The 25,663-nt window shown below is 64.7% G+C and overlaps 2 protein-coding genes across 2 annotated transcripts in view; both read left to right on the top strand.

Moving 5' to 3' along the window:
- The window catches only part of LOC119100481 (F-box/LRR-repeat protein 6), a 27,545-nt gene extending 26,564 nt beyond the window's left edge, over positions 1–981 (top strand). The window contains exons 5-7 of the mRNA XM_037223572.1: positions 213–317; positions 518–631; positions 799–981. Coding sequence (XP_037079467.1) covers positions 213–317; positions 518–631; positions 799–981 — 402 coding nt within the window. The remainder of the gene's footprint in view (positions 1–212; positions 318–517; positions 632–798) is intronic.
- Positions 982–1,280: 299 nt separating this feature from the next.
- On the top strand, positions 1,281–23,928 carry LOC119100480 (uncharacterized). Its single transcript, XM_037223571.1, is given in 9 exon segments — positions 1,281–1,498; positions 15,186–15,214; positions 15,216–15,328; positions 17,429–18,204; positions 18,251–18,325; positions 19,167–19,215; positions 20,697–20,918; positions 22,286–22,338; positions 22,384–23,928. Coding segments are annotated over 9 exon segments (2,787 nt in total). The 5' UTR covers positions 1,281–1,411; the 3' UTR covers positions 23,767–23,928.
- Positions 23,929–25,663: the final 1,735 nt, after the last annotated feature.

Here is a 25,663-nt window from a genome sequence, read left to right as displayed (position 1 = left end):
CCGGGAGCGAGCCGAGAGCGGTGGGGTGGGCCGTGCGCGCGCTGTGCCCCCGCCGACGGTACCGAAGAGCGCACCGCCGCCCAAGACATACCCGCCCGCCCCGTGGACTCAGCGGCGGAGACGCCGACGGGCGACGCGGCCGCCAAGTCCGCGCCGGGCGAGCCGGTGCGGGGCAGGCGGAGCGGCGGCCAGCCGGTGACCGTCCGCTGCAGGGTCCGAAGCCGGACAAGGCGGAGAAGCCGGAGAAGCCGCCCAAAACGTCCGTGCTCGTGCGGCTGGGCCTGGGCCGGCTGTCGGGCGGCAGGTCCAAGCCGAAGGTGCCGCCCAACCGGAGAGCATCAAGCCGGCGTCTCGCTCGCCGTCGCCGCGTTCGCCACCGTCGGAGCTGCCCAGTCCGATCGCCTCGACGCCGAACGACGACTCGCGCCGCTCGGTGTCGCCGTTCGGTGCAGACGCGGCCACCTCCACGCCGGTAGCCGCACAGAGAACTCTCGCACCGGCGCCCGTTGTCCGGCAGCAGGCGGTTGAGGAGTCGCCGCCGCTGCCGCCGCCGCCGCCGGCGCCGGCTAAGGCGGAGTTCCGCGCGCCGCCCAGCCCCGTCGTACGGGCCAAGTCGCTGTCGCTGCCCAAGGCAGCGAACATTGCGCTGGACGCGGCAGGAACGGCCCCCGATCCCGCCGAGTCGGCCGCCGCCGGCCGGCCGGCCACCACCAAGCCGCCGCTGCCGCCGCAGGCGCTGCGCGTACAGACGCAGGCGGCGCGCGCCCGCTGACGAGCGCCCGGCGCAACTTCTTCCAGCTGGAGCAGCAGCGCGTGATCCCGCTGCGCTCGGTGCCCGCGGCGCCCATCCCCGACTCGGTGGCGGCGACGGCGCGGCCGGGCGGCGCCGCGGCCGAGATCAAAGACGCGTTCGAGCGGTTCCGGCAGCGCCGCGCGAGGATCGCGAGCGGCTGGCCAAGAGCACGCCCAACCTCAGCCTGATCGAGACGGCGACGCGGAGTCTGGTGCGGCCGCTGCCGCTGCCGCCGCCGCCGCCGCCGGCGCCCGCCCGGCCGCCTATTGATCGGCCGTCAGGCCGCGCCGAGCAGCGGTGCGCCGACCACGACGACGACCACTCGGTGACGCTCCAGGAGGAGGGCAATGTGGTCATTCTGCACGCGGCGGGCGGGCGCGCGCGGCGCGGCCCAGCAAGAGCCGGGACAGGTTCGCGCAGCGGCGTGCGGCCGCGCTGGCCCGGGCTCGCAGCCGGAGCGTGGGCGTGCTAGAGACCGACCTGGACTCGCCGTCGGCGGGCCAGCGGCCGCCGCCGGAGACGGACCTGGACGCCATCGTGCGCAGCCTGCAGGAGTGCATCGACGAGGCGTCTCCCAACAAGGAGAAGGCCAAGAGCCTGCTCAACCTGGACAAGAACATGGAGTTCACGCTGGCGCAGGGCGTCGACTCGCGCGCCAAGTCGATGGAGTTCCTGCTGGACGACGAGAACAAGAGCGCCGTGCAGGTGAGTGGACCGCCGCCCGACGGCGGCTGGGCTGCCGCAGACTCCGGCAGCGGGCGGCGATCGCCAGGCTGTCGATGGCCGCTGTCGATCAATGCTGTATGGTGTACCGATCTCTCGCGCCCTCTGTCCCTCACTGTCCTCTGTCTCCTGCGGCCCGCGCGGCGCCCTCGCCGCCCGACCGTGGTTTATTTGTTGTGTTATTTACGTCCTGGCGCGGGCTGAATGGAAGCCTCGGTTTAATTATTTATCTGCTCGGTCGAGGCCAGTCGTCGCCCTCTGCTCTATACACATACCGGCTGTGCACACATCCACCCTTGTTAGGCATCATTGTCCACACATTCGAGGTTTCCGTCCCTCATCCTTCCATTCTCCTCCTTCGTTTTCCCGGGCGGACCGTTGTTTGTCCCGTTCGCCATCAGTTACCATTTCTTCATTCTGTTGTCATCGCCCTCTCGCTCCCCGCTCCCAGCTGTTGTGCCACTTCCTCGCCACGCCGTCTTTTGGCCGGCACGGGATCCCTCGCATTCCCACACGCCGCGTTCATTACGGCCCGATCGCGTCCCCGCACCCCACCTTTCCGCCATCGCCGGCCTGATTAGACGACCACCGCCGCACACGGTCCCTCCGCAGAACGAGCGGGGTCGGCACGCGCCGCGCCCGTCTAATTAGCAGCCGATTATTCAGCCCCGCGCGCCGTTGGGCGCAGTCTGTGTCCGCGCCGCCGGCCCAGGCCGCGGGCGCGGGCGCAGCAACAAACCATTAACGTGGAGACGGCTCCAGGATGCCGGTAACTGCCTCGCACTCGGGTGGGGTGCGTTCGATAAGCCGGGAGCGCATCGTGCGAGTGTGCGGCGCTTGACCAGCCCGACCCGAGGCGCAGTCGACCGGTCCGGTCCGACCGGTCCGCTGCCCCCGTGCCGGCGGTCCGGGTCCCATTCAACCGGTGTTTTCATGTCGGCGGGGCGGGCGTGCGCCCGGCGTCTATTTTAGCCGCCCGCGTCGAACGCTGACGCGCCGTCAGTCATCACAGCCGCGGCCGGTGTCGGCCGCACCCCATCCGCAGCCGGGAGAACGGCGGCGGCCTCGGCTCGCTCACGGCTGCCGGCGGCCCGCCGAGCGCCCGCGCGGTCCGACGGTGCGGCGGCGGGACGGCGCGCCGGGGGTCGCTGCGCAGCCTGACGCTCACGACTGCCGGCGGCCCGCCGAGCGCTCGCGCGGTCCGACGGCGCGGCGGCGGGACGGCGCGCCGGGGGTCGCTGCGCAGCCTGACGCTCACGACTGCCGGCGGCCCGCCGAGCGCTCGCGCGGTCCGACGGCGCGGCGGCGGGACGGCGCGCCGGGGGTCGCTGCGCAGCCTGACGCTCACGACTGCCGGCGGCCCGCCGAGCGCCCGCGCGGTCCGACGGCGCGGCGGCGGGACGGCGCGCCGGGGGTCGCTGCGCAGCCTGACGCTCACGACTGCCGGCGCGGCCCGCCGAGCGCTCGCGCGGTCCGACGGCGCGGCGGCGGGACGGCGCGCCGGGGGTCGGAGCGCAGCCTGACGCTCACGGCTGCCGGCGGCCCGCCGAGCGCCCGCGCGGTCCGACGGCGCGGCGGCGGGACGGCGCGCCAGGGGTCGCTGCGCAGCCTGACGCGGCGGAATCCCGCGGTGGCCGGTGACGCTGGCGAAGGCTGAGTCGTGTGGCTTTAGGCACGCGGCAGCGGCGGCGCGCGTCTCTAAGGACCGGACCGGACGCCGACACGTGGGCGGTGGCGCGGCGCGGAGGGAGGGGCGACGCGCACGTGCCGGCCGCCGGCGGCGGTCGCGAGCCTCTCCGGCCCTCGGCGTTCTCCCCGGGGCGGCCGATCAATGGACGGCCTTGTCAGGCGGCCGCCCGCCGGCGCCGGGGACATCTCGCCGCGCGGGGCCGGGCGGACGGCGCGCGCGCCGACCACTTGCAGCGATGACGCGGCGCGCTGCAGCCGCCGCCCGTGCGCTATCATGAGCCCGTGCACTTGCATCGGACGTCAGTAAACAGAGGCGCCCACTCTCCGGCGAGCTCGGCCGGGCGCCCACTTCCCGCACGGCCCTCTCGACGGACGGACCGCGGCGCTCGCCGCCCGACCCGACCCGAGCCGACCCGGCCCCGCCCCTCGGCCTCGAGCTCGGCGCAGTCTTGGCCGCCTCCGGACGACTGGGACGCACGGTCGAGCGCCGCTCTAGGCCAGGTCACCGCCAGTGTCAGGATGCAGCAGCCCCCGAATCTGCGGCACACCAGGTCTCTGAGAGAGGTTAAGAGCCGGCGGCGGGGCGACGGGCGGCGGAGGTCGGCACGCGGCGCTCGGTGGCCGGCCGGGCGTGGCTGGGGCGCTGGCCGGTGCGGCCACCGCGACACGCGGAGCTCAGAGCCGGTGGGCCGCCCCTGGGAACTGTCGCCGGAGCTGGGGCGGGGCGCCCCGCACCGCGCCGTTTGCCGGCTGCACGCGGCGCGGCGGGTGCTGGCGCCGCCGCCGCCGCCGGCGCCGGTTCGGCCGCGGGCTGGTGCGTGTCCGCCGTGTCGGCAGCAATCGTCGGCCTCTCCGCAGCCTGGGACCTGTCATCTCGGCCGCGCGGGCGCCGGCCACGCCCATGTGTCGCCCCCCCCCCTCTCGCTCGGAAGGGGGGCCGCGTCGCGGTCCGGGGCCGGTCGACACAGAAAGTCGCTCTCAGCGCTGGCGTCCACTCTATTTCTCCGCAGTTGCGGAGTGCCTCGTTGGATCCAAAGTCTGGCTGCCAGCGCCGGTCTCAGCGCCACGGACGGAGTGTGAGTGAACGGGACGGGCTCTGCAGGCCACCGTTCAGCGCGACATGAACTTCACAGCAATCTGGGCGAACCATCGCCAGCAAGGAACGGGCGCAATGCGTCGTGACGACGTGCAAGGTGTTATGTGCAGCATAATTTCACACAGTAGATGAATGTAAATTGCTCTTAAGCCACTTTCGGACTGTTCAATCGCGTAACGAGGGGTGTCCAGCCGCAAGATTACACTTTAAATGCTAGATAGACCATTTAAGCCACGAACAGCGTTGTTTTCCCGGGAGTGTGAAAGTTAGCCTTGGTCGTTTCACTGCAATCGCCTTTGCGGGGCGTCGGCGGACCCTTGAAGCCCTGCCAGTGGCGGGCTCTGGTCTGATAAAGCCTGATAGCCGTCTGTCGTCAACTGAGAGAGCGACTGTAAACAGAGACCGGGTGACGTAACCACTCCAACCTGCCCCCCTCCAACTGGACCACCCGAGCGGCCGGGAGGCGGCCCGCACTGCCCCGCCCCCTCCCCCCGCCACTCCGGCCTCTCCCCGTGAGCCTGTGCGAGTCCGACTATCGAGTGACGTGTTCCGTGGGAAGCTGCGGAACATATGCCGTCCAGACATGCCTCTGTATCAATCGCGCGTTTTCGTCATCAATGTCTCGCCCAAAATAAGGTCCGGCAGGCGGTCCCGCTTCCCGTTACCGCTGATGGGAGTGGCATGCGTCCTGCAGCGCAGCCGCGCGCGCGGACCCTCTCCGTGCACGGCCTCCCCGCCGGACCCGGCTGCAGCCGACCGGCATCTGGCGCCGCTCGTGCGGCCGGCGCCGGGCTGTGCGCGGCGGGCCTGTATGTACCGTTGGGCGGGCGCTGCCCGGCCCGACCTCGGCCTCTCGACGCCGGCCGAGGTTTGACCTCGCCGCAGTGCCCGCCGACTGGGGGTCAGCTCAGCTGGCGGCCGGCCACGCGGCGGACACTCGCTGTGTGTCCGCGGACAGAGGACTCTGCCGTTGTGTCCGGTCGGCGGAGGGCGGACTCTCGCTGTATCCACGAGAGCGGGACAGTCTTATCCGCGACGTACGCCGACGTCTGGCGGACTACGCCACAGGTCCCCACTGCCACGGCTGCGGGCGCGGACCGGAATCGGGCGCCGTCCGTTACACGGCCGCACCTCAGATGTAGCTGCACTGCCGGAAACACCAGGTCTGTCCCGGGGGACCTCCAGCCGCCCCGTGGGATCTCCAGCCACCTCGGGGGACTCCAGCCACCTTGGGGACCTCCAGCCGCCTCGAGGCCCGTCGAGGCGCGGCCGCTGCCGCCGCCGCCGAGGGGGACGGGGGGGGGGGACGGGGGAGGAGCCGTGCCGTGGCGTCATCACGCCGGTATGTGCGGCGCCTCGCGCCGGGCCTAGCGCCCGCATCGTTGATGAGCATTAACTCAAGGCTGACCTGCACCGCGGCCGCCGGAGCCGCCGTGCCGTTGCTGTGCCGCGCCGTGCCGGGTCCGCCGTGTTGCAGCGTTGTTTGCGGACGACGTGACCCCCCCCCCCGTGCCCTCACATTCAGTGTCACATTGCAACGCAGCGTGCAGGGCGGTGAGCGTAGTTTAAGCTGTCACAACGCGACCAACGCGCGGAGGCAGAGAGAAAAAGTGGGAGGTGTGGGGTTGCTATGGGCGCAAAAATGTGCCCCGTACCGCGGTCTGTATAGCCGGGTTTAGAGAGCGGTGGTATAAGCCGTGCTTTTTGTGGAAAAGACCGATGAGCCACGATTTATGCAGAGAACAGGACGCCGCCTATCCCCGCTGGATCCGGCTACGCCCGATGACCAGCGGCCATGTGGTCGACGAGCTCTGTCAGCGATGCGCTCGGTCAGCCGTCGGTCTGTCCCCGCTCCGTCCGTCGTGCATTCCAGGACCTGGCCGCGATGACGAGCGATTGTGGTGGTATTTACCGGAGGCCCGCGGTGGTGACGGCCGCGACCGCGCCTCCTCTTTGCACGACCCACTTCCGCGCGGTCGGTGCGCCTGTCCGCCCCTGGCTTCCCGGTTGCACCGACCGGCGGCGGCTGCAAGGGAGCTGAGCTCAGCACCCAGTCTGGGTCAAGCCGAGCTCGAGTCGAGCCGCCGTCGGCCCGGCCGAGTCAGGTCTGAGTCGAGCCGCCGTCGGCCCGGGTCGGGTCGAGTCGAGTCGAGTCGAGTCGAGTCGAGTCGGTGTCGGCCCGGTCGAGCCGAGCTCGAGTCGAGCCACCGTCGGCCCGGGTCGAGCCAAGCTCGAGCCGAGCCGCCATATGTCCGGGTCGAGCCAAGTCCAAGTCCACATGGTTCGAGCCGAGCTCGATTCGGGCCGCCGCCGACCGGGTCGAGTCAAGTCCAAGTCCACATGGTTCGAGCTGAGCTCGAGTCGAGCCGCCGTCGGCCCGGGTCGAGTCGTGCTCAAGTCGAGCGGCGCCGCCGCCGCGCCGCTGTAATCATTCTGTGCATAACTGGTTTGGTCTGAGCGTACCGGCGCGCGGCGCCCGAGCGACTCGCAGAGCGGCGGCTCCGCTGGGCCACACGGACCAGACGGCCGGGCCGGCATAGCGCTGGAGAGAAGCCGCGTCTGACGGCTTGTTGGGAGCCGCGCTGCCGGCGGTGGGCCGTTGGGTCGGTCGGCGACGCAGTGAAGCCTGTCCGTGAGAGTGTGAGGAAGTGGGCTAATATGGGCGGTGCAGGCATGCTCCCGTCGGTGATTACACGCTGTACGCCTGTTAAAGAACATCGGCATGGTAATAAGCGGAACCGTAACATCGTTCCAGGGTGGCGTCGCGGAGGTGCATGGAGACGGATGGTCGTGTAAAGCGCACCGCTATTTTCGGCATTCACCGTGGAGATGAATTGGAGCGATTTTGAAGATTAGATGGCCGCCGCGGAGCGACGCATGGCCGCCGTTACAGCTGACTTACGTGACGCAGCGGGCCAACGGGGGCAGCGCGGAATCCTCCGGCGGCACAACGGGCTGTGCTTCACGCAGTGGGCTACCCCTGATTGATATCTCACGGCGTCCGGCGACCGCCGTGGGGTGTCCCCACCTGTCGGCGGGCGCGCCAACTAGGCGGGTCGACCGCGCGCCGTCCGGAGCCCGTCGGCCGCCGGTAGCGTGGCATCTGTTCCAGAATCAATATTCTAAGCCCGGGGCTGCCTGCAGGCCGGCGTCATCATCTGTGCCGACCGCGCGCACTTACTGCCGGCACGGTCACCGCGGCACACGCTGGAACGTGACTGTCGCGAGTGTCGCGCCGGCGCACGGAGCGCGCTGACAGGGAAGGAGGGCGGCGGGGAGCGGGACGCGACTTGTCACGTCCAATTTCGAGGAGGGACGCATCTCAGCGGCGACGGATGCGCCGGTTCTATCCGCCGCATCTCCAAGGACGCTGCGGGGTTCTGCGTTGCGTCGCGCTCTGCGAAATGGGCGCAACTGGTCCGGCGTAATTCAAGATGGTCGCCGCCGCCACTTACCAATTATCCGCGCAACCCTCCACTTCCCCCCAATTGCGGCCGCACGCCGCACCCCTCGCCGGGCAAGTGGCTGGAGCAGGCGGCGGCGGCCGCTGCTGTGCTGACCTCGACTCTCTCCCTCCCGGCGATTTTTCCGTTCTTCTAGTTGGTTGTGCGTCTTCGAAAATCGATAGGTTGCCGGGCGGCGGCGGCGGCGGCGGCCCGGCGCAGTCAGCGGGCCGCGAGCTGGCCGGGGCGCGCGGCCGGCCGCACCGCCGCCGCCGCCATGTTCAGGAAGCTGTGGAGGAAGCGCTCGCGCCACCTGAGCGACGGAGCCATCCACCCGGTGAGACGCGCCCCGCTCCCGCGAACACCCCCGCCTCCGCCCCCGCTCCCGCCCCCGCTCGCGGCTGCGCCCCCGCTCTCGCCCCCATCCCTGCCGTCAGTAAGATCTGTCCATTCTCTGACCGGTCATTCCTATGAGAGAGATTTGGTTTTCAAAAGTGTTTCTCGAATGATCCGGACCGCATTCTAGTTGCTTATTTCGTCTTTTCTCATGGGCAGCGCTCGAATTACCGATAACAGTGTATCGCAGGAAGTCATGGTGCTCTAGATTTCTCTTTGCACCATTAGTTCGCATTCTGCATGTGCTAAATTCGACCTAAGTAGTGGAGTATAACTTATGCACGTCTCGAATCTTCTCTGTTGAACTGCAGCGAACCGACCGGACCATAAACCAAATCGTGCCAATTTGGTTGGCGTGGGACATCTGTCCCGCCGAGTCAAAGTTGCGCGTGCCTCGAGATCTTGTCACCGCGCCAACGCCCACCGAGCTAATCTGGCTCACCCGCTGGACCGGCTTCTCATTGATCTAACTAAGTTGCGGGAATTTCATCTCCTTGACCCTCTACGGGGAGAACCATCGACCCGGCCCAGCTGCAGGAGTAACATCCGTCTGACCTATAGCCGGATCTGGGCTGCCCTGCCTGACCTACACGCAATCTGATACTGTTACCACACATCATTCAGCATATCGATCCGAGCCGCCGTGGTAAGGTCTGCGTGTTAAGCAAGTCGCACCGGTCTTCCCGCGCCGCTGAGAGTCTCATCGGCCGGGTCCAGCTGTTAGTTACTGTTAGGTATGCAGTGTTAAGGGTGCCTCAACTGCCCCGGTTATTTGCGCCCTGATCTGGCTGCTGTGACTCACATCGGTCTGATCCAGCTGCCGTGACTCTCATTAGTCTGATCCAGCTGCCGTGACTCTCATTAGTCTGATCCAGCTGCTGTGACTCACATCGGTCTGATCCAGCTGCCGTGACTCCCATTAGTCTGATCCAGCTGTTGTGACTCACATCGGTCTGATCCAGCTGCTGTGACTCATCAGTGTGACCTGGCTGCTTTAAGTCTGATCGGTGTGACCTAGCTGCTGTGTCATCGACGTGACCCGGCCGCCTGCTGCGGGGAACGGCCCCTCCATCGATCGGCTCGTTCGCGTGAGAAAGGAAGAGGAGAGTGAGAGAGAGCGGGGAGAGAGAGGGAGGGAGACGGCAGGCGGCCCGGGCGGCCGGGCTCAGGCTGTCAGGAGGAGGGGGGGGGGGGGGGGGAAGGCAGCGCACGGTTCGAGCTGGCCGATGGAGGTCACTGAGAGAGGGAAGACGTTTCTAGCGCAGGCGTTGGAGAGGGAACCCAATGGGTTCTCTCCATGGGTCTCAATTGAAAAGACGCGTTTATGAATGACTCAGCGAATCTGCATTTTCCAACCACGCAGTGAGCTTCTTCATTCCGGCATTCCTGAAAGGCGACGAAAGCCTTTCTCACGGCTTACTTACAAAGGGAATGGTCCACATTGGTATTTCGTACGAATGTCATGCACCAAAGAAGCATTCAGTTCAGGTATCTTACATCAAACAGGCATTTGTGGACTTTGAGAGAAAATGAGGCGAGAATTCCCGTGCAAAATGCCCTCCGACAAAGCATCAGGGTCGAGGCCAGCGAAGGGCCAAGCCCCCCCCCCCGAGCTAAATACGGAGCAATTTCGCTGAACTTTGGTCCAAATGCGTGTGATTTTGGAACAAGCTGTCTTATAGACCTTTTGGTCACTTAAGTCCCTCCCCCTGGGGGGAATTTCGGCTAAATCCTGCGCAATGTGGGGCCACCCTGCTCTTGTTCTACATTTAAGGTACATATTATCATTTTAAACGTCGTGGTGGCAGCATTACGTCTTGCAAATCAGCTTTACTTCACAACAGCCAGCGTTAATAGCCAGCTGGTGCTGATGCGAGGTCGGACTTTGGGTCGCGAAACTGCAAAAACGACGAACACATGACACCAGAGAAAATGAAATCCAAGCATAATCAAGGCAACGCTTTAGCCTTAATGAATGCGCTGCAATCCGAAGATCGGTAACATTTCAGCTTGACAAGGAATCCAATTTCACGAGATTAAGTTCTCAAGTAATGCGGGATGATATGTAGCTGTCGCATCTTATTCGGCCCAAACACCGACGCAGGTGTTTGGGCTGGTGGGGTCTGGGGCTGGGCTCGGCACAGCCCCCACGTTAGGCGTGCGCGCCGGTCCCGTCCGCCGCCGCCTTCGCTCGCGCTTCTCTTCTCATCTGTTCTGGACGCGCCAGGTGGTGGCCGGCGGTGCCGGGTCGGCGACCGGGGCGTGTCTGCCCGCGCCGCCGGCCCGCCCCGCCGAGCCGCCCCCGCCGCTGGCAGCGGCCCCGCCTGACTCACGCCGGGCCGCCGCGGGCGGGCCGCCGCCGCCCGATTGGGTTACGCCGGGGCGGCGGCGGCAGCCGAGCGGCGGCGGCGTCGACTGAGGCCTCCGGCGGGGAAGCCACCTCGGTTCGGACGCCCTGGAAATAGAGAGCGGCTGTTTATGTCACCGCGCCGCCTGAAGGTCTAGTCATCGCAGCGGTTGTCTTTTTCCGGTCTGTGGCGCGTCCGTAAGATGATCCGAGCGGACTGGCCGCGTCCACGCGGACGCTCGGTTGGACTGGTTTCTCCTCCGTCCGCTCGGCGAACGAACGACAGGCGCACGCAGGACATTCTCGACACCACTCGTGCGTTGATTATACACGATAGGTGATATCATGTCCGCGATATTTGCGCGCACGGCAATCGTGTGTCACTCACGCGGGCGACGTGCCCCTGTGTGCCTCTCGTCAACACGTGATGGTGTGCACCGGCGGGACGGTCAGCCGACACCGGCGTCGAGCAGCCTCCGCTCTGACTCGGCTGTGCGCGCCGTCGCGGCGGGGGCCCCGTCGCGTCATCAGTCATGCGGCGTCACGTCACGCGGCGTCACGGGCGTCCCCGTCGGGGCCGCCGTTTCTGGGCGGTGCCGCCGCCACCGCCGCCGCGGGGCGTCCCGTTCGTGAGCCCGCTGCCGGGCGTCGCAGTCGCAGCGCGCCGCCGCGGTCGACACCGACCGGCGGTTCGGTCGGTCTGTCACTATCGGGTGGCGTTGCGATCGTCAGCCGTCATCAATGGCCGGGATTGGCTTCGCCAGCCGTCAGCAGACGGAAATCGTCTAGACCGGCCATCGTCATGACGTGGCCGTACAGGCCGTCTCATGGTGCCAGGCCGCCATCAGACCAGGCGGCGCCCGTCGGGACCCGTCACGTTATCCCGACAGGGGCATAGCTGTTGCTCAGCGGGCGGCCGACCGTGACGGCCGCTGTATCAGGTCAGACCCTGACCCGCCGGTGCCTGATCCGCTATCGGTGGACGCCTGATAGCGTCCGCGCGCCCGCCGGCCTGCCGCTGTCCGCCCGCGGCGGCAACGGCGGCGCCAGTCCGCAGCGCGAGTCCGCGGCCGAAGCGGCGCACGCGTGACCGGAGGTCAGCGGCGCCAGGTGGCCGGTAATGAGCGCGACGCAGCTGGGGTCCGGCCGACCGGCGGCGCTTCAGGTGAGTCGCCCGCCCGCCGCCGCGCTGGGAGGGGCACTGGTGAGCCGGCTGGCAGCAGGTCTTGCGACCCCCTCCCCCACGCCCATGATCTTCTGGAGCGCCTCCCTGCCGAACGTGCTCTGGCTGGCCGGGAACTGGAGGGTGCGCAAGGTTCGTACCCGCCGCGGCTGGCCGTATTCCGGCAGCTCGCGGGCCACGAGCCGGTTTTTGCTCGGTGTCTGGTGCGGCGTTTTTGTCGCCGGCTGTCGGGACCGTGCTGCCAAGTGCCAGTCGCCTCAGGCCGTCGATTGGTATTCATTTGTCGGGTCACGACGGTACGATGCTGTGAATTCTTGCCGTTTGATGTCGATACCGTCGTTGACAAATGACGTTCCACTCGAGAAGTCTGCGTGCTATTTCGGCGCTCATATTGATCATGCCGAAAGCGTTCACTCTTTCAAAACAATCTAGCTGTCGAGTCGACCTAACATTTAGCTGGTTTCGCTCGCGCATTTTAAATGCCGGCTTTCGTTGCGAACATTTGACGGACGCACGCTGCGACTAATGACATACTTACTCCTACGCCGAGCCGAAGCGATCAGCCGGCCGTGAGGCACCGAAATATGGCCTGTCATGCAACAGTATGGGCCCGCCGTCCCGCGTAACAACCGGCCGGCATCGACCGACGGGCCGCCGTCACCCACGACTTCCGGCTCCCGTGACGGCGCCGGCCACCTCGCCGCGGCGGCAGCGCCGGCGCCGCCGCGTGTTCGGCGTCCATCAGCCGGCCGCCGCCGGGCACGTCCCACCGCGCCCAGCGACGCGGCGTCGCCATGGTGTCGGAGTCGACGGCGCGACGCTGCCGGCGCCAGTGGCGGCCCTGCGAGCCGGCGGAGCGCGCGCGCCAGCAGCCGTGCTTGCGACGCCGCGCCGCCCAGCTGTGGTGCTCGCCGGCGGGACAGGTGGTGAACAGGCGCGCGGCCACGGCCGCCGGCCGCCCGCCTGCCCGTGCACTTGTGGGGGTCGCGCGGAGCGGCGCGCCGTCGCTGCGGCCGTATCGGCGCGCCGAGTTTGCCCTCGTTTTAGCGCCGCGCCGCTGGTGCTGCGACGCGCGGACGGCGATAGGCGCGCGGCATCCACGTGAGCGCGACGTCGTCCGGGCCTGGGACGGGGTGCGGCGGAGCCACTCGGCCATTGAGGTCTCGTCCCTCTGGCGGCCGCAGCACGCAGCGGAACTGGTCCTGCGTGCCGCCGGAGCGGTCCGCGCCCGAGCTCGTCGCGGACAACGCCGGGGTGCTGACGAGGGCGCCGACGCCGCCGGCGCCGGCCAACTCCCGCCGCCGTGTCCGACGCCGGGGCGCAGCGTGTCTGGGGGCGGACACGTGTCCGACCGCTCTGGCCGGCCGCTATGTCCGCGCTCTGGCGGCGCCGGCGCCGGAGCCTGGCGCGCGCAACCGCCGCCACGGCGCACGTCTGGGACGCCAACGCTAACCCGGTACGCACGGCGCGCCGGCGCCGGGGCCGCCTGCCGCCGCCGCTGGTCCGTCCTGTGGTCACACGCGCGCGTGAATGCAGGCTCGAACCCACCGCACCCCGGCCGGCTCTCACGCGAGACACGCTCGCCCGCAAAACGGCAGCGTCCAACGCACGAACAATACCGCAGCCATGTATGCACTCAGAAAGGCGGCAATCAAGGCGCTTGTTTGTGGTCACGCCTGCCCGTAAATGCATTCACACGCACGCACGCCCGCACGCACGCAAGAGCAGTCGCCGTGCACACGTATGCATCGTGCACATACTCCGGGGGTGCATGCGCACGCCCGCGCCGTGGCACGCATCCGCCGGTGCCGGCAAGCGGGCACGCACCACACACCAACAGGCACGCTCCAGCCATCGATCCCGGGACGCGTCCTGAATCGATGACAGTCGTGCCCGCCGTCGTGAGCCGTGTTTTGTCGGCGGCTGGGTGCCGTTTTTGTCGGAGCGCCGGCGGCCGGTGTCGTGTCGCGAGCAGGCCCGGGTCGGGCCGGGCTCGGGCCGGCGCCGACGTCGCCCGCCGTCCCCTCTGACCCAGTTCCGGGCAGACCGGCCGCCTATCCGGTGCCTGCGCGGCCTCGCTCGGCCAATGGGGAGCCGCCGGCCTCCAGCCTTAACAGCGGGCACGGGTGAGCAGAGCCCGGGGAGGCCGCTGCGGGGGCTCGGGCCACCGGGTTGCTGGCTGGAGCGGGAGAGGCGGGAGTCGAGCCTTTGACTCGTTGGATGCTGGGGTCGTCGTCATTAGTGTGCTAAATGACTGATGCTCGTGCTTTGGATTGAATAGAGAAATATTCATTTCATCTACGAAAGAATGCGCAACATATTCAGTGGAGGCGGGATGAGGAAGGTGGAAGCACAACATTGCTCCCGATTTTTTGGCGATGGGGCTGCGTTTAAAAAAGTTGTGTTTGCGGTTGTGCATATGCGGTTGTACGTATCGTATTTTCAATCGTCGAGCCGCCGACTAGGCCAGAGCTGGCAGCAGCTGACACTGTGCCGGTTTTGACTCAGAGCGGGGCCCGTCAATCTGCCTCAGACGCAGGCAAACGACTCACCATATTGAGCACCTCTTCAAACTCCGTGGGCATGTTCTCTTCTGTCCTGTACATACGCCCGACCTGAACAATTCGCGTCGCGTTATAGCTCATTTCGAAATTTCTAGAACACCGTTGCTTTTAATATTTGTTATGGACGTAACAGGACCGAGCAATCGAAGAGCCCGAAAGCCCAATAGCAAACTAGACTGCCGTCGGGAAGGGGAGATGACGTCATCCCAAATTGTCCTGACTTCCACGACACGCAATCCAAGACGGGGGACATCAATCGCCATCTGTCCGCTGGCTCCTCGTGAGGCGCGGAGAGCGGTGACCTCGCGCCCGGCGCCAGCTCCTGTCCAGGGTTCGTCTGGTCTCAGCTCGTTCTGTGGTTGCGGAGAGCGGTGACCTCGTGCCCGGCGGCAGCTCGCTGTCCAGTGTTCGTCTGGTCTCACCTCGTACTGCGGTTGCGGAGAGCGGTTGACCTCGCGCCCGGCGCCAGCCTCCTTGTCCAATGTCCGTCTGGGTCTCAGCTCGTTCCGCGGCGGCGGAGAGCGGTGACCCCATGCTCACGCTCGCACGGCGCCAGCTCCCTGTCCCAGCGGCCGTCTGGTCTCAGCTCGTTCTGCCGCCGGCGGAGAGCGGTGACCTCGTGGCTCCCTCGCCGCCCGGTACCAGCTCCCTGTCCAGTGTCCGTCTGGTCTCAGCTCGTTCCGCGGCGGCGGAGAGCGGTGACTTCGCGCCCGGCGGCCAGTTTCCTGTCCAGTGTCCCGTCTGGTCTCAGCTCGTTCTGCGGGGGCGGAGAGCGGTGACCTCGTGCCCCCCACCGCGGCCCGACGCCAGCTCCCGTCCGATGTCCGTCTGGTCTCAGCTCGTTCGGCGGCGGCGGAGAGCGGTGACGCCCGGCGCCAGCTCCCCCGTCCAGCGCCCGTCTGGTCTCAGCTCGTCTGGGCGCCGCCTCAGCACGCCCCGCCCTGTTTTCAGCCGCCGGAGAATCAGCTGATGCGCGGGGGACCGCCAGCTGAGTGAGCACGAGCTGCGCTTCCAGCGGTCGCTGCGCAACCTCAACACGCCCGAGTGGTACAAGAAGTCCAGCAAGCCGGACACGTCGTTGCGACGGGACTATGGCTCGGCTCGCTGGCAGGTGTGTGTCGACCACTGCTTTTTAGCCCGAATGACTGTGTGTGCTGGTGGAAGGGCAAGTGTAGGTTATCGTGCCCTTCTAGTTATTCTGTGACTTGTGGTTGATTGAGTGGATACGTAAATATTATTTTTATTTCTATTGGATTAGTCGGGCGATTTGACTGTGCTGATGACCATTTGCAACGTTTTGTTTCCGACTGGAATGTGCCTTTTAGATGTGATGCATGTAGATGGCTGTGGCTATTGAGTATTCATAACCCCTGGGTGCCATAGGTGGCAATGTTCTTTAGGGTCTGGATGCGTCAAGATTCCTTGGAATTTCTCGTCTCGACTCCTTAACCTGTGTTTGCATCTGCTGGCTCTGCAGTACTTAAGTGCGGGTTTCTTTGCGTTCTCGTTGGGTTGCTAAATAGCTGTAACATTAATCGTGCGCATTTTATGCTAATGCGGCCGCGACTCTTGTCTGAATATATTTGTAATATCCTTCCATTAAAGATCTGTCCAACTTGTGAACCCATAGGCGTAGGCGTAGTTCCTCAGGCGTAGTCCCATAGGCGTAGTTCCTTAAACTGGGTGTTGGCCTGAGGGAGGCTGATCACCGAAAATTATGCGATCTTCCCCCGAAATGCGCGAAAAACGGGCTTCTCAAATTTGACCCACTTTCTTCTCAAAGTGGGGCGCGTGGAGGGGATGGAGGGTGGGGGCGACTGGAGCCTACTCGGCAGCTGAATAGGAAACTCCACGCCTGGTAAATCGACCGCCACGCGGCGCACCCACATGGGGCTGCCCAGATGTCTGAGCGGCCGGCGCCGGCGGCGGCCGCGCTCGCTCAAGTCCCGCTATTGACGCCACCGCTCATGGCGCAGCGCCAAATACCGGCCGCAGCGCCGGTACGGGGCTGACCCCAGCCGCATCTGGACCGCGGGCGGCTATAAAAACCGGCTCGGCCGCTTCATCTGGGTCCGATTAGGCTGACGAGCACGGCGGCGCCTGACGCACTGCGGCCTGCCGGACGGCTCGCAGACTATCGTGTTTGATTTGCCACCGCCCCGGCATCCCTAGCCGGGGCCGCGAGCCCAAGTGTCAACATGGCCGGGCGGGCTGAATCACCTGGTGCCGACACGTGATGTGCCCGTGAGAGGGCGCCAGCTCAGGCCCATTGATGTGGCGCCCGTGTTTTGATGCGCCGCCGTCGGACTCACGCATCGGGCGCCGCGAGCGAGCTGAAGACGAGCCATCGCAGTGTGGGTGGGCAGCAGCTCGCTCCTGCTTGCAACTTTAGCCAGGACGCTGCATGACGCACAGTCAGGCGACGCCAGGGGCCACTGCACCGCTCCCTCTTCTGTTCATGACCGCTGTCTGCCAGACACCAGACCCATAGTCTCGAGCTCTGTGCTCTGAGCTCTGCGTGTGAGCCCTTGGTGTTTCGGGGCCGGACATGCCAGCGAACAGTTGCAAGGCCCACATGCCACTGTGCCGTTACAAGTCCTCCACGCCCCAGACCTGGCCCGTCTGCACGGCTCCGTATTTTTGCGCCGTGGCTGTGTCGTGTCTGGGACCGTCCAGCCGGCGCCCAGGCGGCAGGCTGGTCTTTACGACGCGCGTAAAGCTTTCATGACACCATTCCGGCTGCAATTTTGGACAGGAAACTTGGTGGCAGGAGGTGGTTAGTGTGGCAACGCCGCCTCGCCTTCCAGAAGTTACCGGCGGGTCTGTGCATCGAGCATGCATGCTTTGCACTTCTGCTTCAAATCTCTCTTGTTTTACAAGCCTTCGTGGTTGTGAGTCAGGCTCGCCGTCTTGAAAGCCCCTAGGTTCGCTATTTGATGTATTAGCTAAGAACCATCCATTTTTCATCGATTTAATGGACGTGGCTACTGTTTTGATTTGGCCATTCTGATTGGACGATTAAGGCTGGTGGCTAGTGTGGGCTGGGCCTGGAGGCGACGTACGACTCTCCCGCGACCCACTTCTCTCGCCGCTGGTTTGTCAACCACACGCCACCTGCACCCGTGATGACATTAGCCGGCGGCACGCCACATGCTGGGCCCCGCTCTCACGCCCACCCCTCCCCCTGCCCGCAGGCGGCTGGTCCGGCTTCAACTCCAAGTCGACGTCGAAGGAGAGCCTGCAGTCGAGCCGGTGCACCACGCCCACCGCCCAGTCCAAGGTGGTGATCCCGACGCGCGTGCGGCCGCCCGACTGGCGCTACGTGCGCGCCACCTCGCGGGAGAGCCTCACCAGTCCGGGCTCCGGCGCCGCCTCGCCAGCGCCCAGCGACCGCAGCGGCCTCTACTACGGCGGCGCGTACCGGGCCGGCTCGGCGCGCGTCTCGCAGACCAGCAGCGGCACGCAGAGCCCCGTCGGCAGCGCCGGCGGCAGCCTGGGCGGCACCGGCCGCAGCCTCGGACACCGGCCCGCCTACCTGGGCTGGCGCAGCCAGGAGCGGCTCAGCCAGGGCTACCAGACGCCGGTCGACCGGCTGGCCAGCAGCTTCGGACGCAACCGCAGTGAGGGCAACCTGAGCGGCGCGCGGCTGAGCCTACCGCGCGACCGCAGCGCCGGCAGCAGCGGCTCGGTCGGGCCGCCGCGCCAGCAGCCCGACCTGGACGTGCACAGCTCGATCAAGGAGGTGACCAGCGCCATAGTGCATTACTTTGACTCGACGGCGTCGTCCAACGGCGGCAGTGTGAGTGACATGGGCCGCTCTGGCTCGCCGCGGCCGCGGCACCGCTCGCCGGCCGGCGCGCGCGGCTCGCGGTCCGGCTCGCCGTCCAGGGCGCGGCCCGTCTGGCTGGAGACGGCGTTCGTCGGCACCAAGCCGACGGACGAGCCGACGACGCCGGAGGCGGCCGGCGCCGTGCTGACCGACACGCTGGCGGGCGGTGGCGGCTCGCCGGCGCCGGCCGACGCCCCGCCGCCGCCGCCCTCCAGCGCCCCGCCGCCCCGCTCCGATGCCAAGGGCGACCATTACGAGCTCGGTGAGTTGCTGATGGTGTGACGCACGCGCCGCTGCCGGGCTTGGGCTCTAGTCGGGGCTCCTGAGCTGGGCCGAGTGATGTCCACCGGCCGTCGACCCGCGCTTGGTGTTCTCTGTAAATACTGTTTTTGAGTCGCGCTGAGCTGGGGCATGTGTCTTAGTTGTCGATTGAGAGGGGTTTTTGTTTTGTCCTGCTTTTTTGCGTTTGCGCTTGCCGCGGTTTCGTAGCATCCGCTGTCTGTTTGTTCCCTTTTCACTGGATGTGCTTCTCCGTTTGGCATGCGATGCACCGTTGTGTCGTTGTTGGTCAGCTTTTATGCTCAATGAGACGTTGGTCTCCACTCGATATGAAGCGCTTCGCCACGGCGATTTGGCGCCGGACATTCGATTCCATGCTCTGGCTTCTTTGTGGGGATATGAGAACGCTACGTCTCGAGTATGTTCCGTTTGAGAAAGATGTTATTCTTCAGCGTGGTTGCTGAGAAATCTTGCTCCTGTTTCATCTTACTCGGATGTAGTGGTCCTGATGCACTCCTCAGTACAGTTTAAATAGGGAAGTCATCATATGAAGAGTTAAGCGCGTAGGATACGTGCGTTCGATAAGAATGCTGGGCGGAAATAACGGATGGCTTCCACAATGATCTATTTTGTTGTGTTTGCTTGCAGTGTTTGCTATATTTTGTCCGAGTCACTTTTATGTTGTATATTTGATTATTTATCTACTTAATAAACTATTAGAGAGCAGCACCGAATTTTGCTTGGTTTTTATTTACGATTTGGGTAGTTGAATGGTCTTTGGTTCGACTTGGTATCTTTATTGCGGTGTGTTTCCTTTTTGACAGCACCTTCGTCTCGTGTTGATGCTCGTGTCGAGCAGGCTTAGTGAGCAAGGTAAGAATCTCACTGGTGACTGGGCATTCCTGTTCTGCAGTGAATGCTGCTGTGAACACGTCCCTGTTTGCCCTACTTCGCGTTGGACTGATAATGGGATCGGCTGACATTTTTTGCATGCAGTGCTTTTTAGAGAAACGTGCAACGCGTAATATTTCTTATCGGCCTAACCCCAGGAGTCCAGCTAATAATGGATTAGAAGCAGCCCGTGTACGTGAAAGATGTTAATCGATCTGCAGCGTGGATCGATATCGATAACTCGTGACGCTTTCAATTCAGTTTTCGCGGCGACTAACCCCGCGTACCGTGCCGAAACTCGAGTCCACTGATGTCGTGATAGATATGGATTGCCGAAAGCCTTTGGAAACGGTTCTCACCGCCGAATAGATGGCATCGGATCAGACAACGGCTGATAACCGACATGTCCGACAGTCGAACGGAGAAGTGGGGATCTAAGGTATCGAAAAGTATGTTAGTATCCTTCAGGCCATGTGATGATGGCGGGATGCCATGGCACTTTACTGCATCTTATCCGCGGGTACATGAGTGCGGGGCTACCGTTCGGGGTTTCAGCTCACTTACTTCGCCGTGCATTGTCCCACAAAGCACTTCCCCACACAAATCAGATGGACATGTTTTGCTCTGGGAGAGCATGTCTAGCAAAAATGGGCTGTGTTCTACCCGTGCGGGTACATGTTTTCGAGTTTCTGGCCTCATGGCTAACATGTGGAGAGACGTGTCATGGTGCGTCACGTTGCGCCAAGAGGTTTCGAAATCATAGTTTGCCCAGCCTTTCCGCTCCTTCGTTGTAAGTTGGAGCGCTGGTGAACTTGGCAGTCAAAATAGTTGCAATTCGAGATGCGGGTCGAGTCATTGCAGGCTGTTCATGCTACCTTTGCGCGGTAGAGCTGTGGGCTGTGCTACAGCCTCGTTACGCATCCTCATTCTCTCTTGCCATCTGGTCAACATACTGGATGCTCCAGTTGGCGAGAGGCTACATGTCTAGGCGCGCTCGCATAGCCACTGCACGCCTGACAAAGAGCGTAATGGTGGCTCAGCAACTTACACGTTCATTTTGCTTGCCTCGAATGTTTATTTGCATCTACGTCCATGACGCCTCAGAATGTATAGTAACGATTTTTCATGCTACACGTACTTCATGTAGTTTTCAAACTGAATGCAGGCTAAGCGATGTTTTATTCCACAACTCGAGTTGTGGTCCGGTGTATTTCGGCCCATGAGAAAAGCGATCGTTCCACCGTTACCGTACACTATAATTCTATCGCCAATCATATTGTGTACGATAGCGAGGAGAATGTAGCCTGCTCAGCCTATAACTACGGCCATCCACGCGGGTGTAACGCCAGCGCGTGCAAAAACAGGGCACATTTCCACGCACGATGCCGTCGCCTCTTCCCTATGCTCGGGAGTCGGCGCGCCAGCGGCGTCGGTGGTGCCCTCTAAGCGCGCTCGATCGGCAGGGGGCGGGCGGCCGGCGCCGGCGGCGCGGCGCGGCTCGTCCGTCACTGTGGAGGACGTGCTGGACTCGCTGCTGGCGTTGCCGGGCGGCGCGACCGGGGCCCCGCGGCGCAGCAGCTCCACCAGCAGCAAGGGATCGCGGCGGGGCGCCTCACCCTCGCGTGTGCTCTACGAGACGTCGCTGGTGGGCACGCGGTACTACGACTGCTCGCCGTCGGCGCCCGGTGAGTCGGGCGTGGCGCGCGCGTCCTGAACGCGGCCCGCCGCCGGCGGAGGAGGCGGCACGGCGCGCTGGGACGCCGCAGCAGATGGCGCTGACCGCTGACGCGGTGATCAGCGGTCAGCGGTGACGCGGTGATCAGCGGTCAGCGGTGAAGCGGTGATCAGGCACCAGTGAGGCAGGGCAGGTGATTGTCGACGGCGGGAAGCGGGGGACTCGCCGATTGTCCAACAAAGCTGTCAAGGCGAACTGGTGTAGAAGCGCGGTGCTGCAGGACGCATGCGCTGAGATGATTGTTGTTGGCATCGCATTGCTTTTGTCATGTTGCTGTCCTTGTTTGCCTTTTCTTTGTGATTTACGTAAGCCGTACACAATGAAGCACGCACCACGCATATAAGAAGTGTTAGTAAATGTACTGAATGTGGTGCTTTAAGCAAAGTAACAAAACCATGTGTGCACTGTGGTGTATCAAGATACGGGCATGCACAGATTTCTGCTGCGTCAGCTTCTGCCCAAGGCAGTCATTTCGCGCCCATCGTTAGACTTCGGTTTTTGGGCCAGGATCGACTCTTCGACGTTCCACAAATTTGCCACTGTGCATGCGACCCGTCATCTTCTGTTGATCTATAATGCCTGTCTTAATTGCATGCCGTTCGTTCACCGTGCACCGAGCGATGATGGCGTACTTCCAGCCCCTTCCTCCCCAGCCACCTCGCGAAAATAAACGCCCGTCGCCGAGCGTCGTATTTCCCTTGGCACCGCACGCCGCTGTGCACGATCGGTGTGCCCGGCCGCCGGCGCTGCACCGCGAGCCCGAACGCCGGCCTCACCGGCCTCGGCCTGGCGCACTGTCCGATGAGGCGGGGCGTGCGCCGTCGGCGTAGTGTACGCATGCGCAGTGGCTGTCACTGAGGAGTGTCGAAGCATGGCCCCGACCGGAGATCACGTGTGACCTCTGGGGGCACAGTCGTAGAGCTTCAGCAGAATGGCAGAAGGGACGGGTCTGGCTCGGAGGACGCCGCTGGACATGAGGTAAGTGAAATCGACCGGCACCGCTAGAAGGATTCAGCAGCGTAGGTGCATAGCTCCCATTCATAAAGCCTGGCCATTGATGCACTCTGCACAGCTTAGCATAATAGTGCCTGTAATTTGCTCATCGGGTGCTGCACTACACACGTGGCTTCCGCTGGAAGCGCTTGATGGGAGCGCCGCCTAGTTTCGGCATGAGGATGGCCCCGGGCTGCCACTCCTGTATAGATGAGTTTTGAGGTGCCACGCACGCCTCCCGCCCGTGCAGTATTGGACGAGCCTGACGCGGTCTGTGTAGTGTCCCACCGCTCGGCCCCCTGTAACGCCGCCGTCTCTCCACAGAGGAGGCGCCCAGCCGGAACGGGCACCTGGCGAACGCGGCACCGCCGCCGGCGGCCGGACGGGGCTGGAGCGGCCCGGCGCCGGCCTCGCCGCCCGAGCCGCGGCCCAACGCCATCACGACCGTGGCCTGGGTTAACAGCGAGCCGGAGCCGCACTGGGAGGAGCTGTACGGCGGAAGCAAGGGCAGCGCCGACTCGGGCAGCGCCGAGCACAAGCACAGCGGCAGCACCGACAACTGCGCCTCGAGCGGCGACTCGCTGCAGGCGCAGGTCAGCTCGCCGACGGCCGAGCGCCGGCTCAGCGACTCGATCGACGGCCACAAGGTGCGCTTCGATGTGTCAGACGACGACTGGCAGCCGGGCGAGGCCGGCGAGCGCGAGGTGACGCTGGAGGAGCTCGGCCGCCGGCTGCCCCTCGCCGACGACGTGTCCGACGTCGACGCCGACACGGACCGCTCGGCCGCCACCACCACGCCCGTCGAGAACGACGTCAAGGAGGGCGACGAGGGCGTCGAGCCCGACTCGTTCATCACCATCAAGTGCAAGAACTCGATGTGCCTGCGGACGACCAACCTGACCGAGGCGAAGACCGTGTTCAAAATGTGCCACAACTGTGAGACGTTCTATTGCTCGCGCGACTGCCGGCGCGCGCACTGGGACCGCCACCGGCGCGTGTGCGCCGCCATTCGCGCGCAGACCATGTCCAAGCAGATCATCATGAAGATCAAGGAGGACGAGAACCTGCTGCTGGAGTTCTCGCGCACGGCGCGGCAGGGCTTCCTCACTCACGGGCGCGGTCTGCTGAAGGTGTTCTTCCCCAGCCCCGAGTCGGCCGACGACTTCCTGGCCAAGGAGAACGGCACCGCCTCCGAGGCGCTCTACATCAAGTGGCAGGACCTGCTGCCGCGCGAGATGGGCCACCTCGTCTACCGCGAGATCATCGACCTGTGCAAGGCGTACAACCCCGAGTCGCGCCTCGTGCTCTACATTGTGATTTGCGTGTTTAACGAGATGCCTCTGAGCGGTGCGGCCAAGTGGGAGCGCCAAATCATCCCGCGCTGCGCCAAACTCAAACTGAGCCCGCTGCTGGGCGGCCGCTCGCCGCAGCGTAAGCCGTCGCCCAAGATCACGCGTGAGCTCGACGAGCTGGAGACGCTGATCCTAATCTCGCTGCCAAACTCGCTGCCGCACATGGCGGCGGAGCGCGCGCGCGAGGTCAACTTCCTGAACATCCTGCGCCACCTGCGCGCGCGCGGTGCCAGCTTACGTCGCGACTACCCGGAGGTGTACAACAGGCTGTGTGCCTACTCGGAGAAGAACGTGCCCTTCTCGCCCACCACCATCTACCCCAAGGACACGGGCACGGGCAACACGTTCATGTGTCTCATCATGCCCGACGCGACGCCGGAGCAGCTGCTGAAGATCCCGCGCGACTGCGGCAAGGTTAAAACGATCAATATCAGCCTGGACCGGGCCGAGTGACTGGAGGCCGGCCTCGCCCCCATCCCGGCCGTCGAGCCTCGTCGCTAACTGTTCTTGTTATTGTTGGTGATTTTTAATAATTTAGTACACAAGCAGCGAGCAGGTGTTAGCAGCCTCATTCGGTGTCGCTGTGGGTGCTGTAGCCTTGCGCGCGCCAGTCGGCGTCGGCCGGCGCCGCCCCGTGAGCGGCCGGTGCGCGCGCCACGTGCGTCGGCGCGCGCCGCCGCCGGCCGGCGCGGGGCGGCCCTGCGCGGGCGGCGGTGTGTCTGTGTTAGCCGGGGTAGCCGGGCGTGCGCCGGCGGCGCGGGTCGGGCGACCTGCTCACGCCGACGATGACGTCCGTGCCGTCACGGCGCCGCCGGTCACGAGTCACGGCGCCGGCACGGGCGCCGCGAGCAGCTCCGGCTGCGCGGGGCACCGCCGGCGCCGGCCAGACGGTGAAATGCTTCCGATGCCGGTCGGCATGTGAGCACAATCAGACTAACTCCCCGGCGGGTGAGACGGGCTGTATACCTCTTCGACGCGGCCGGCCGTCGAGATGTGGATCCGACTTTAGTTGCCACCCCGTGTCGGATGGTAGGCGGCGACGGCCCGGGGCGCCGGCGCCGGTGTTCGCCGCCATCAGATCAGTGATTCCGATGTTACATCCTAATATCCCAGTTTATAGTCTTTCATTTGACTGTTTCTAAAGGTCTCTTGTTGCCGTCTCCCGTCTTTCCCTCCGGTCGAAGATGAGCTGACCTGCGCTCAGGCAGACGGATGGAGCTCGCTGCGCGGAGGCGGTCAGCCTGCCACAGACCAGGCGCGCCAGCCCTCCGCGCGCGCCGGCCGGGACATCCTAGCCAGACAGCGGAGCGCTCGATGCACACCACGGGGACCTGATCGGGCCGAGATGCCCGCGGCGCGGACTGACAGTCGCCGACATCGCTCTTGGTGAATGATGGAAGTACCGTCCTTCGCTCAGGGCTTTGCTACGTTGCAGTAAGACGTATGCTTGTCCCAGATTTCACGCGAGCAGGCATCTGCTCGTCGACAACACGGTTTATTGATTCCGGCATGATCATTCGACAGCCTCTACAACGTAACACCAAGACTGGTCCGGTTAAAACAACACTAAACCGTTGATATGAGTCCCACGCGGCGACACGTTACACCAGGTCAGTTCAGAACAGAGCAACACGGCAGAACCTATAACAAAACGGCAGTGTGCAGCAGGACGCCCCAGCCAGCCATATATGCAACCAGACCGCGATGAGCACACGCCTTGTCGAGTGGCGCGTCTACCGAGAGCAATCAGCGTAAGGACTAGATCAATACAGGCAACGCGTCCCGGCAGGCGATAAAACGTCGTTGGCGGGTACAATTGGCAAATTTTCCCCCGGCGCTGCTCATTCGTCGTGACGCCAAATCGGCAAAAAACATGTGTAGATCAACCGGCATACCCGATAGATCCGAACTGCAAGGTGCAGCACGGCCGGGGTGAAATCACGCGCGAAAAACAACCGGGATTATGGGCCCGAGGCTCACACGCCGCCGCTGTAGCCCGGCGTGGCGCGGGCGCACGCTGCTCACTGTGGCCCGAGTGACTGTAACCTGTGCATCCGTACACTTGTCACCGCTGCACGCGGCTGACGCCGGGCAGAATGTAACGCGTGACGAGAAACGAGCTGCGAACCGAGCTGCCCTGCCCGTCGCGGACTGGAGGCGGCGGGGGGCCGCCCCAACAGCGAACGGTTCACGACGCGCGGGGAGAGTGCGTTCAGGCCGCTCGCCGTCGTCTGTGAGTGGGTCTGTGAGTGAGTTCGATACGGGCGACGCGACTGTTGGTGCCTAGCGATGGGAAGGCGGTAAACAGCGGCCAAGCTCTGCGACAAGCTCAGATTAGTGCCCCCCCCCC

This window comes from Pollicipes pollicipes, unplaced genomic scaffold, assembly GCF_011947565.3.
Source record: "Pollicipes pollicipes isolate AB1234 unplaced genomic scaffold, Ppol_2.1 Scaffold_4881;HRSCAF=5763_pilon_pilon_pilon, whole genome shotgun sequence".
Lineage (NCBI taxonomy): Eukaryota > Metazoa > Arthropoda > Thecostraca > Pollicipedomorpha > Pollicipedidae > Pollicipes > Pollicipes pollicipes.
Note: the sequence above shows the minus strand (reverse complement) of the source record. Positions and strands in the feature narration are given on the sequence as shown.